Raw genomic sequence first — 13577 nt, 5'->3', positions numbered from 1 at the left:
CTCCTCATAGGGGATTTTCTTTTCAAAACCACTCCCTGGAAAGGACCTTTATAAAAGGTGCTGGAAAGCCAGTCACATACTGTGCACACTATTCTGGCAGTTTTGAAAATGAAGGAATGGTTTTGAAAATAAAGCAATTCCTTAAAATCCCGTGAGAAGATGAATTAGTCCAACATCTGTCAGTTCCGTCACATTTCTAATACCTACTGTAAGTGACAGGAATATAGGAAAAGGGTAATATAATATTTAGTGCATTTCACTCTGGGGCAAATGTACAACTAATACACGTGTATTTTTAATTTTTTACAAATTTTCGTAAAAGTGGTCCTTTAAAGGGAATCTGAAGTGAAAATAAACTTATGATATAATGATTTGTATGTGTAGTATGGCTATGAACATTAGCACAGATATGAGTCTTACATCGTTTCCAGTACAGGAAGCGTTAAGAAACTTTAATTGTTTATGCTAAAGAGCTTCTTTGAGCTCTGCGACTTTATAAAGTCGTGGACAGCACTGTCTTTTGAAGCACTTATCTCAATTTTCTCTTATTGTTTTTTGTACAGAGTAAAGTTCAAAGGGTCAGTAGCCTGCTCTGTGAAATAATTTAAAATGCTGAGTGTGTTGTGGAAACTGCAATTATTAGAGAATGATGCAATGTTATAAAAAAGCTATATACCTGAAATTAAAAAATATGACACTACTTTCTTTGCTACTAATGTTCTATTAATTATCCGTATTACACAACCAATTCATTACATCATGAGGTTGTTTTTTTTAGCTTCAGTGTCACTTCAAATAAATGCAAATCTGTATATCTTAGGCTGGATCTACACTATAGGGCGTTCGGGAGCGCTTGCGTTTGATTAGTGCTTGCTGAGCACTTGTTAACGAAAAAAAAAAAATCGCTTCTATTCACTTTCATTAAATTCAAAGTAAAAATTGCGTAAAAGTCGCCAGCGTGATTTTTACGCAATTTTTACCATGATTTTAATGATTGTGAATGGGAGCGATTTTTTTTTAACATGCGCTCAGCAAGCGCTAATCAAACGCAAGCGCGTATAGTGTGGATCTGGCCTTACTGCCCCAATATCCCACCACCAAAAAACTATCCTCACTGGAATGAACACAAAGATATTTTACTTCCATTTAATCGTCTGTGCTGTGATTTCCCTCCGCATTTAGTCAGTTTATTATAGAACAAGCTGACCGGTTCATTATAGAACAAGCTGACCGCTCTCATCGTCACTTGAGTCTCCCAACTGAAATGCCATTAAAAATCACAAGTAATGCGCCAGATAAATTCAGCAGTGTGTGGCGCAGGGTCATCTGACTTTCAGAGGTACTGCGCATAATGGCAATGCAGAGGTTAAAAAAATAGCAATACTGTATTAAAAAACAATCCAAAAAAAAAAGTTAATTAGATCGGCAGATTGGCTCTGTTTCCTTAACCAGCCACTGGAGGGCCTCGTGACGTCCTTGTTTCTCCAGCTCCGCTCCGACCACCTCCCGGCATTTTCGGTGGTATTCATTCACCCAGTCCACCTGGCAACCAGACAAAAATAATGACATTAGACTGAGAATTACATGAAGGCGATTTACAGCTAAGGTTCCCTGCACACTGCAAATCCGATTTGTGACTCGATTTGATTTCCTTGGATGCTATCAAAAGAAAAAACGTAGCATGCAGTACCAAATAAAAATCGGAATTGCATGTGAAAATCGATTAAAAGTCAAAATCTGAATTGGTATTGCATGTAGTGTGCAAGAGGCTTAAGGCTGGTTTTACATCTATTTTTTGCATTGCGGTGGAGATGCGATGCTTTTGCTGCATCCCACCGCAATGCAAAAAATGACCTGCAGCAGAGCACGCCAACATATCATATGCATAGCTCTGCCCCCCCGCTCAGTGACGTACTTCCTGTTGGGCAGGAAGTATGTCATTGGGATACCCGTAGGTCTGTGCATGTACGTAACACACCGCGTTCCATTGTTCACAAATAGTGTGTCTCCTATAGACATACAGTATTCCAAGCACCCCAAGCTTGCGATAAAGCGCTATTACCCATGTGTCGGCTCAGATACTTCCGGTGCACCGCAACGGAAGTGTGAAAGTCTCCATAGACTTCCATTGCTTTTGCAGCCCCTTGGGGTAAAATAGGGTAACGCAACGCAGGTTTTACCTGCTAGTGTAAAAGGGAATAAATGACACAATGGGGCAAGTTTATCAAGACAGGAGCAAAAAAATGTGAAGCAGCCAATCCTCATCTTCATTTTTAGTAACAGCTGAATCCTGATTAGTTGCTCTGATAAACGTTTGTTCTATTTTTTCTTTGGATCGGTCTGGTGAAATATCACTTCAAAGAGAACCTGGGCTGAACCTAAAGACAAAAATGAGACACCAAAGAAGAGGGAAGCCTCTGGATCCTCAAAGAGGCCTCCTACGTCCTCCTGGAGACCACCGCTGCTGCCCGGGACCCCCTTTATGATCATGACCATACTCTCCTTCATGCACAAGTATGGCTGCTCTGCGCCTGCATTAAACGGCCAAGCCTGCACAGTATCAAGGAGGCTTCAGTGTTCTGTGCAAGCATAGGCGTATTCGCGCAGGAGCAGTACGGCCAAACTCATGAAGAGGATTGCAGCCACATAATCGACAAGCTGTTGTTGGATATGGTCCTGGGGTTTGTGGGTAGCAAGGGTGGGGGCCAGAAGCAAGTGGGAGGCCTTTGCAGGATAGAGGCTTCCCTCTTCTTAGGCAAGTATCTAATTTTTGTCTTTAAGGTCGCCATAGGTAAACTTTAAACGAAATCTAAATAAAATAAGCGGCAGCATATATACTTACCTGGGGATTTCTCCAGCCCCGTCGGTTGTGGGCTCCCTCTGCATCCTCCCGGGCCGCTCTGGCAAGCTGCATGCGAGGCTATGGCCGCCCGCGTCCTTAGTCGCGCTCCTGTAGCCGGGAGATTTCTGCACCTGCGCAGTTACAGTCTTACTGCAGTTAGAGAAGTGTGCATGTGTGGAACACTCCCGCCCACAGGAGCGCAATCAGGGGTGCTAGAACCACACATACACAGTGCAGCATGACTGGGGAATTAACCAGGGAAGACTGCAGAGCCAAGTGGCCCCGGAGAACACCAAGGGGGCCTACAGGGAGCTGAAGGAAGTCCTAGGCAGGTATACATTCTGGTGCTTATTTTGTCTCAGGTATACTTTAAGCAACTTTTTTTTTTATAGAATATAGATGGGATAGAAGTTTTTTAAATCATTGTCACAGAATACCTTTCCACTCCCATCAGCAGCCAGCTGTGTGTTTTCCAACTGAAAGCTTAATTTTCACTACTTTACACACCTGTAACTCTCTCTGGGGTATGGACTCACACCTGAGTAGTTAGCTCAACAGTGCAGTTAGGGCTCTTCTACATGCATGGCTGACAGCAGCGCACTTTACTGCTTGTCAGCCACTTACTGTACAGGGCGCGTGCCTTGTGTTTGACACCTGTGTGATAGGCTAAAAGTTTTTTTTTATTTTTTATAGATATACAAATGCACAGAGGGAGATACTGGTTTCTTGGCAGTTGGAAACAGCCGTTATTACCCACAATGCAACAAAGGCTTCCACAGTGTGATGTCAGGACCTAGGTCCTGACTTCACACTGTGGGAGGGGTCTCACCACAATATCAGCCATACAGGCATCCCTGATGATTTATTTGAGAAAAAGGTAAAAGATTTCTGATACTTATCCGTTAGCCGGGCGCATCCGGCAGGTGGCAACAAAACTCCACCAGAGCCGGGCCGGTTCACATTAGCGGTTGTTTGCCAAACGGACCGGATGACCTGACCGGATCCGGACCGGAACCGTACGGTTCTGATCCGGATCCGGTCAGGTTGCATCAGGTGGTAATCAGGATGCGATCCGGATCCGTTTGGCAAAGTTAACGTAAAAAAAAAAAAAAAATGTTGGGGTCTGGGAGGTCAGCAGAAGGGGGACCTGTGGAATCAGGCCCTCTGCTGTTTAGCACTCACCTCCACCTCCGACATGCTGCCAACATCCTGCCAACATCTCCAGCTCGTGCTGCTCCACTCCAAAATGCTTGCCCATGTGTCCCCAGCCAATATCGCCGCAAAAATCCGCATAGGAAGTGGGGTAGAACATCCGGATTTCTCAGCCAGTGTGTTGTGCGGCCTCCGGTTCCCATTTGTTTGTATTGGCCGGATGGTGCAGTCCGGCTCCGCCCCGGATACGGCTGCCGGAGGGGCCGGATGAAAAAATAGCGCATGTTGGAACGGAGGCCGGAGTCCGGATCCGGCCCGGATCCGGTCCGGCTCCGGTTCTGCAGAACGGACCCATGTGAACGGACGCATAGGCTTTAATTGCTATGCCGTGCGTCCGTTCCGTCCGTTCTGCAGGCGGTGCGGCTCCGGCACGGCGATTCCGGAGGGCCACCGCAAGTGTGAACCGGGCCTAACATCTTTCCCTACTATCCATGTCGGCCTGGAGGGGGAATAGTAATTAGCGCCACCTGCCGGATGCGCCCGGCTAACGGATAAGTACCAGATTTCTCATGGGGTATCAGCTACTGATTGGGATGAAGTTCAATCCTTGGTCACAGTTACAAACAGTGAGAGCTCTATTTTACTATATGAATCTATACACGGGTCTTGTTTAGCTTTAGATAGCCATTTTATCGAACTTTTCTGAAAACGACATAGTACAGAAGTGCAAGAGCTCCATGATTGTGTTACAGAAACCTCCAGACACTCACCTCTTTCTGCGTCAGTAAGTCAACGTTGATCATCTTGCTCTGTATGGGAACCAGCGTGATTGCCTCAAACGTCAGACTTCCCCGATCTCGATAGTTGTACTAAAAAAGAGAACGCAGAGCTGTGATTTACGGCTTCTCTCTTCCCCGGAAATGTCTCTCTTTTCATTTCACGCTGAGACAAAAAGAGACAGCTGCATAAACAGACGGCCGCCTGGGGAACGGCTGCTTAACGCCACATTAAAAAAGGTGGAAAGTAAATTGTTGCAAGCTTCTTCCACCCCAAGGAGCAACATAATATGCTTACAACAGTCAATTCCAACCATCCCTGCGCATTACCGAAAGTTAGGAAGTCATTAGTATTAACTTAATGTTGCAGATTCCACCGCAATACACACAGGCGTCTCCGGGGGCCCGGCCCACGGGAACGATACAGACCTCGCCGCCACGCTCTGTAAACCTTCAAGAGTCTGTTTGGGATGTGCTTTATCTCTATGTCAGTACAGTCTATTGAGGAACAATAACACAATGCTTCAAAACAAACTATCTGTAAATCGGTCTGAAGTTCACTGGCATTGTAGTGCTTTACCATTATACAATAAGTGAAAACGATTTAGTGAAAAGTGAAAATATCCCGAGGGGTGTGAAGGGCGTGGCCTGCATATCTGGGAATTACCTCACCAAGGCCATCTCCCTTCTAAAGCACTCCATGCCTCATTCCATCTCTTGATACATGAAGCACATCAGAAGAGAGGCGGCGGCCTAAGTGTGTTAACCTCCCCGTGTACATAGCCTACGCCCCCGAACGCTCCGGGACGATTTTGATTTTCATGAAATCGCTCATACCTGTACATCAGATCAGTATTTTATTACATCTTTGAAGGATTTTGCAATCAATGCTGGTAAGTCATCTTAAAGGTATTCTGAAGTGAAAATGAACTTATGAGATAATGAATTGTATGTACAGCTAAGAAATAGAACATTCGTAGCAAAGAAAAGAGTCTCATATTGTTCCCAGAACAGGAAGAGTTAAAGAGAACCCCGAGGTGGGCTTCTGACAATGCTATTCGCATACAGAGGCTGGTTCTGCCTATACAGCCCAGCCTCTGTTGCTATCCAGATCCCCCCTCAGTTCCCCCTGCACTCTGCTATGCCCCATAAATCACAGCTGCGCTGTGCGGGCTGTGTTTACCTCTGTACTGTCACTCTGCGTGCTCCCCTGCCTCCTGCATCGCTCCTGTCCCCACCCGTGTCCCTTCCCTCCAATCAGCGGGGAGGGAAGGGACGCGGGTGGGGACTGGAGCTATGGAGGAGGCGGGGGAGCACACAGACTGACAGTACAGATGTAAACACAGCCCGCTGTGACACACTGCGTGTTGGCAGCGCGGCTGTGATTTATGGGGGATAGTAGAGCACAGCACAGGGGGAACTTAGGGGGGATCTGGGCAGGGACGGATCTAGACCAAGTTGCGCCTGGGGCAAGGTCAGGTTTTGGCGCCTAAACTGCCATTCCTCATCCAGTTTTGGCGCCTAAAGGTCAGGTTTTGGCGCCTAAAGTGCACAGGTGATTTGAGTCTGGGCACGTCACCTTCTTGAAGAAACCTTTTTCCCCCATTGGTGCATGCCTTACACAGAGTAGCAGGTTTTGGCGCCTAAACTGCCATTCCCCATCCAAATTTTGCCATCTTTTTAAGAATTCAACAAACTGCGCCTGGGGCAAGAGACCCGACTGCCCCCCCCCCCCCCCCCTAGATCCGTCCCTGGATCTGGATAGCAACAGAAGCTGGGCAATATAAGCTGACCCAGCCTCTGTATGTGGATAGCATTGTCAGAACCCCACCTCGGGTTCTCTTTAAGAAACTTCACTTGTTATCTGTGTAAAAGAACTTCTCTGAGCTGTCCGACCCAACTTGGGTTGAAGACAGTGCTGCTTTTTGAACGTATTACATCAAAGAAACACCGCTTCAGCTAAGGTCTTACTGCAGGAAAGTTAAATGGGTCATTAGATTTGCTCTGTTTCATAATTTAAAATACAGAGTGTAGTTTGTACACTGCAAATATGACAGAATGATACAATATTATTAACCTATTTTGGTTCCTGGACGTAGAAACTACGTCCAGGAACCATGCCCGCTACCGCGCACTCCCGGCCCGCGGTTCGTTAGCCAGGCAATCAGTGAATCGGGCTATGGTGCCCGATCACTGATTGCTCTCCCCCACTGAAAAAGCTGTAACGTACCCCATGCGTCGCTCTAAGCGTGTTACGCTTAGAGTGACGTCATGTAAACAAACTCATGGCCGCCACCTTGTGGCCAAAAAGTAATACTACAACTAAAAGTTAAAAAAAATTAAAATTAACACACATTTACATTATAAACCTATTGTTTACCTCCCACCCTCCCAAAACTACCCAAATAAAATGTTTACAATAAAAAAAAACATGTAAATATTTACCTAAGGGTCTAAACTTTTTAAATATCAATGTAAAGATGAAATATTTCTATATTTTTTTTTATTTTAAACTTGTAAATAGTGATAGATGAAAAACGGAAAAAATGCACCTTTATTTCCAAATAAAATATTGTCGCCATACATTGTGATAGGGACATAATTTTAACGGTGTAATAACCGGGACATATGGGCAAATACAATACGTGAGTTTTAATTATGGAGGCATGTATTATTTTAAACCTATAATGGCTGAAAAATGAGAAATAATCGATTTTTTCTGTTTTTTTCTTATTCTTCCTGTTAAAATGCATTTACAGTAAAGTGGCTCCTAGCAAAATGTACCCCCCAAAGAAAGCCTAATTGGTGGCGGAAAAAACAAGATATAGATCAGTTCATTGTGATAAGTAGTGATAAAGTTATAGGCTAATGAATGGGAGGTGAACATTTCTCAAGTGAAAACGACGGAACGTGAATGGGTTAAAAAAAAAACAAAAAAACTATAACACTGAAAATACAAATGAGACTCTTTTCTTTGCTACGAATTACCCGTACTACACATACAATTCATTAAATCATACTTTTTTTCGCTTTAGTGTCACTTTAACTGATTAAATACAAGTACTATATACAATATGCAGGCCACTTCTTCGATAGACAATAAATTTACTTTTGATCTAGAATGAAAACATAATAGAGGGCGTTACAGCGTTCAATTAATGGCTATTTCAGTGAAGATGGTAAAATGTGAACACAACAGGGCTTGACAGGTACCAACAATGCAAAATATTTTAAATGTACCAGAGCTCTGTTAAATAAAGATTTATACATTCCCAGGGCTTCCTCCAGCCCCATGCGCTAGGATCGCTCCACACCGCCGTCCTCCGCTGCCTGCAGCTCTGTTACCGGGTCCCGTCACTGCAGTCATTCGGAGACAGTCTGCGCAGAAGTGCGCAGTTAGCGTATCTCTCCAGCAGACTGGCTCCAACTGACGGAAGTGTGGGGACCCGGTACCGGAGCTGTGAGAAGACTGAGGATGGCGGCGTGGGAGCGACCCGAGCAGAAGGGGCTGGAAGAATCCCCAGGTATGTATAAATCCAGGGCTGTGGAGTCGGAGTCGGAGTCGTGGAGTCGGAGTCGTGGACTCGGAGTCGTGGAGTCGGGCAATTTTGGGTGCCTGGAGTCGGAGTCGGGAAAAAATGCACCGACTCCGACTCCTAATGAATTTGTAACTGTAATTAAAATAGAAAATATGATAAAATGTTCTATTTCTCAGATAATAGTCATTAAAAATAATGTATATATACAGTAATAGCTGTGCTTAGTCCACAAAAATGAAATAAACCAATCAAAATTAGTTACTTGTGCTGCTTCAATAAAGCAGTTCCTGTATTTTTAAGGTCATATATACATATCTGATTGTGACTGTATATATGATGTGTACACAGGAATCTCTTATATATACTAAACAACATCTATGCTGTAAGAATAAAGCCTGATGTGTAGCTGTGTCACTAATAGAGATGGTCAATTAGATGGAAATAATTCTGCACTGATGCTGATTTATGCAAATTTTATGCACTCCCTTTGCTGATGAAATCAAATAATTTGATATGTTGTTAAAATTTGGTTTGGTGACTACAAATTAAAGGGTACCTGAGACGGATGAAAAGTAAAGTTTTATACATACCTGGGGCTTCCTCCAGCCCCCTTCAGGCTAATCAGTCCCTCGCTGTCCTCCACCACCCGGATCTTCTGCTATGAGTCCTGGTAATTCAGCCAGTCAGCGCTGTCCAGCCGCATGCCGCTCCCACAGCCAGGAACATTCTGCACCTGCGCAATAGTGCTGCACAGGTGTAGTATGCTCCTGGCGGCGGAGTGTGTGCATGCGCACTACGCCTGACTGGCTCAAGTACCTGGACTCATAGCAGAAGATCCAGGTGGTGGAGGAGGACAACGAGGGACTGATTATCCTGAAGGCGGCTGGAGGAACCCCCAGGTCTGTATAAAACTTTAATTTCATCTGTCTCAGGTTTACTTTGTTACACAGTAGTACTACACTCTACATATGCACTCCCCACAGAGCTGCAGGGAATCCACTGAGAATGCTGTGCACATTGAACACAGAGGTGTCACCCATAAACCTTGTTCAGATTGTGCATGAAGAATGTGTAATGCTGGGAATACACGTTTCGTTTTTGCCTTAGTTTTAGCCTTCGATTCGTTCATTAAACGAATCGAGTGTTGAAAACGTATGTGAAAATAGTCATAATCTCATTATAGTTTCGATTAATAGACCCCAAAAGCGAACGACTAGTGATCGAACATGTTTGATATTATCTCTCTTTATCCATCTAATCGAGCCATTGGTAGGCTTGATGGCTGTTCAGATCGATTATATATTCGTTTATGTCGTCCGTCCCTGTACTACGTTTCGTTTCTTTGCAGCCTTCGATCATTGGAAAAACGAAACCATCAGAATCGAAAAAAAAACGAAACCGTGGGTGGTGATATTAACCGTAAGATCGATTATTTCGGGATCGAAAAGGACAAAAGGCACAATCGAAACGAAGGTTTAAACGAAGGCAAAAACGAAACGTGTATTCCCAGCATAATAGAGGAAGAATCTCCTCATTCCCCTGCAGAGTACCTGCACATCATTCTTACATGTACCCACAGTTACATTGCCTAGGGCCTGATAGATGTTCTTTGTTCCGGTTTGTACCTTTTGCAAGTACTCTTACCAAGGACTAGTTTTAGTCTAAAGGGAATAAATATAGTAGTCTACATATCCTTCTCACTTCAGTTGTCTTGTAAAATTCCTAAGCGTTGGCAGTTAAGAGATGAATTTCATGTTACATACTTTTAATCAACAAAATTCTAATATGCAAATTAGAGGAGTCGGAGTCGAGGAGTCGGTGGAATCCTAAACTGAGGAGTCTGAGTCGGTGGATTTTTGGACCGACTCCACAGCCCTGTATAAATCTTTAACAGAGCTCTGGTTTCCTTTAAGTATCACTCAGAGTGGTTGAGGCACATAGGGACTGAACTAGTAGTTTAGTAACAGGAGTAATCCTGAGATCTTAGTAACCTACTGGCTTGTTATAGGGTGACTAAACCAAAAAATAAATCGTGTATTGTTTCTATAAGTGTTTACTACTACCCGCCTGCCATGTGACAGGCAGCCTATTGGGCCAATCAAAGTGTGAGGATCCCATCCTACAAAGCCACTGGACCCAATATGGCTCAGGGTGGGATTAAAGGAGCAGCTGGTCCTTAAAAAAGAGCAGGCGTAAGTTAACAGGGCACGCAATGCAGGACTAGTGTATGTACAGAAGGATCCGCAACCAAGCAGAGGTGGAAACGCTGGTTTTTTATTCAAAAATTCCACATGACAGATGCAATAAAATCACAAGGTTCAACTGACGCGTGTCGGGCTTACAATCTACCCTTAGTCATAGTCATAGTGCTCATAGAGTGTGCACAGGTTTTTTTAACTCGCACTGCCCAATTTAAACTGCGCTTCTTTAGCAATATTTCAAGACACGCTCTAAGCAAGGGAAACCTGTAATCAAACATTCTTCTAAATAAAACTATCCTCCTGGCTATGATTTATTTCAAACACCTGCAGTTACGCTTTAAGCTAATCTCCTACGTGGCTCACCTTAGTTTTAGCCGGGACAACCAGCACCAAATTCTCAATTCTGATGCCAAATGATCCGTCTTCATAATAACCGGGCTCTGAAGAGTGGAGAATAGGATTAAGAGGTTTGCAGCAGTGTGTTTCTTTACCATCCCTTATCCACCCTCGCCACTTCCTTTTCCCTCATTCCATCCCCTTCCCCCTTTCCACCCCCTACTATTTCTTCCCTGTCTCTTTTCCACGGCAATTACATTTTGCCAGCTTTGTTGGTAATCCACCCATGTCCTTTGTGGCAAGTGTGTTTTTTTTTAAGGATTCACTCTTATTATTATTGATTTATAAAGCAACAACATATTCCGTATCCTTTCCGCAGGGCCGGCCGCCCATGAGGCGGGGTGAAACTTTTGCCTCAGGCGGCACTTCTGGAGGGGCGGCACCCGCCCGTCTGTGTGTGTGGGGGGCCGCCCGAGCTGGAGGGGATAGCGGGCAGGAAGGGGGTATTGGGCCTAGCGGCGGGGAGGGGGGTCGGACCCCCCCCTCCCTCGCCTGGGTCCCCCGTCCTCCGCTCCCCTCCAGCTTTAAAAGTGAGGTCGCTGGCTGCAGCTATATTGTAAGAGGCAACGGGCGGGGATCACTCACCTCTTCCTCGTTCCAGCCCGAGCCTGCGCTCCACTGACGTCACTTCCTGCTACGCCGCAGGAAGTGACGTCAGTGGAGCGCAGGCTCGGGCTGGAACGAGGAAGAGGTGAGTGATCCCCGCCCGTTGCCTCTTACAATATAGCTGCAGCCAGCGACCTCACTTTTAAAGCTGGAGGGGAGCGGAGGACGGGGGACCCAGGCGAGGGAGGGGGGGGGTCCGACCCCCCTCCCCGCCGCTAGGCCCAGTACCCCCTTCCTGCCCGCTATCCCCTCCAGCTCGGGCGGCCCCCCACACACACACGGCTTGGGGGGGGGGGGGAGGGGCGTCGATTTTTTTGAATTTTGCCTCAGGCGGCAAAAAGTCTAGGGCCGGGCCTGGCTTTCCGTATTTGCCAACGTGTTCTTTAATGGTTCATATCATATGTATGCATTTTTATATAGGAGTATGTCACTTTAAATTGGGTGGATGTCTATTCTTCTGGGTGGGAAGGGTACAGTCTTCCACTTCTAAAGACTCCACCTGTGTTCAGGATTCTCACAACTATGGCGTCCGTATTCTCCAAAGGCTGTTCGATAAGAAAAAAATTGTTGGGAAAACACTGCATTCTGTATTTTAGACTTTTTTTGTGTTAATTCACCAATATTTTCACAGGTGCGGTAGAAGTTTGGTAATTTACCGAAGCCCAGTTGTCAGTATCTGTGTTACATGCTGGTCCGTGCAGAGACAGCATTACAATAGGAAGAGGCATCCTGACATCCTTTTAGATGTACATGTTTTGTTATACTGCCTCTACTTGCTCTGAATCTAGTCTCCATTAGTCTAGTCTAGTTCTATTTATTTGCTACAGCTTGGATGAACTTTAAGAGACTTTACACTTGCCCCGCTAAGTTATTTTCCCACTAGCTCCTCCGCATTTTCAAACAGGAACTTAAGAGGTTAAGCTGCCGAAGGGTGGCAAGGGAAGCTTGTTTTGTTCCATAATCTCTGCTCGCTGCTCTGCTTATGTGAGTTCTGTGAGTCCCGCACTGATACCGACAGAAGAGAACTGTCAGTAATGGAACTGTGCTTTACAGCATCCTGTAACCTTGGTGAATTGACATTTACTGACATTTGTTGAGGTGTTTACCGCACAAGTCGGTAATTTACCTCACTGCTCGGTAATTTCAGCTTTTCAGGCAGTAATAGCCTTGGTGAATTGACACTTTCCTAAGCGCTCGGTAAAATCAGCTGTTTTCAGCATTACCGAATGCGGTAATGCTTGGTGAATTGATACCTAGGAATAAAGGTCCATACCCACAACGCGTTTTTTGCGACAATTTATTTGCAACAGATGATGGATTTCGCAATATTGGGTAACATTTAATGGAAATTAGTTAAACAATGTGAAAAGAGGTCTGCCTCCCCACAATGGTCATCATGACTGATCAACGGACGAGCGATCGCTTTAATGTTCATCGACTCCCGTGCAAATTACCGCAATTCCTTCAACGCTAACTTGGCACCTGTCGTTCATTTCTGCGGTACGTGAGCGTGGAAGATGGATTGGGGAATGCTCATATGTCGCGTCGCCACAGATTCCCCGATCTAGCTTTCTGTGTGTATGTAGCTTTACTTGGTGAATTGTGAGACTGACAGGAGTCAGTTGTTCCTGTGGACGTTTTAGTACATTAGTATCTGACCTTGCCAAATAAAGATACTGGCTTTTAGCATTTATCTGAGCCTATGGCTGTCCTTTCACCATTGAGTGCTAAGTCTGGGGGTTTGTGCATATGGACAAGACAAGATAAATAACATTTATATTTTACTTTTCTCCTGGTGGGCTCAAAGCAACAGAGCTGAAGCCACTAGGACACGCTCTATAGGCAGTAGCAGTGTTAGGGAGTCTTGACCGATGACTCCTTACTGAATAGGTGCTGGCTTACTAATCAGGAATAGCTGAGGTTCAGAGGCAGAGCACTTAACCAATACACGATCCAGCCACTATGCAGGAGCATTGGAGTGTAAAGGGTTCAGGCATCCTTGCTGCGGCATATAAATCGGTGATAGAAAAGAGCTAGGCGGTTTTATGCAGGTGTCGTACATCCA

General features: G+C 45.1%; 1 protein-coding gene across 5 annotated transcripts in view; it reads right to left on the bottom strand.

Moving 5' to 3' along the window:
* Positions 1-1132: 1132 nt before the first annotated feature.
* Positions 1133-13577, bottom strand: part of XPNPEP1 (X-prolyl aminopeptidase 1) — a 94791-nt gene continuing 82346 nt past the window's right edge. For all 5 annotated transcript variants that reach the window (XM_068258775.1, XM_068258776.1, XM_068258779.1 and 2 more), the window contains exons 18-20: positions 10874-10950; positions 4765-4863; positions 1133-1542 (exon numbers count right to left, since the gene is read on the bottom strand). In XM_068258775.1, coding sequence (XP_068114876.1) covers positions 1414-1542; positions 4765-4863; positions 10874-10950 — 305 coding nt within the window. In that variant the 3' untranslated portion in view covers positions 1133-1413. The remainder of the gene's footprint in view (positions 1543-4764; positions 4864-10873; positions 10951-13577) is intronic.

The sequence above is a fragment of the Hyperolius riggenbachi genome, chromosome 10 (genome assembly GCF_040937935.1).
Source record: "Hyperolius riggenbachi isolate aHypRig1 chromosome 10, aHypRig1.pri, whole genome shotgun sequence".
NCBI lineage: Eukaryota > Metazoa > Chordata > Amphibia > Anura > Hyperoliidae > Hyperolius > Hyperolius riggenbachi.
This window is presented reverse-complemented; position numbering and strand designations above follow the sequence as displayed.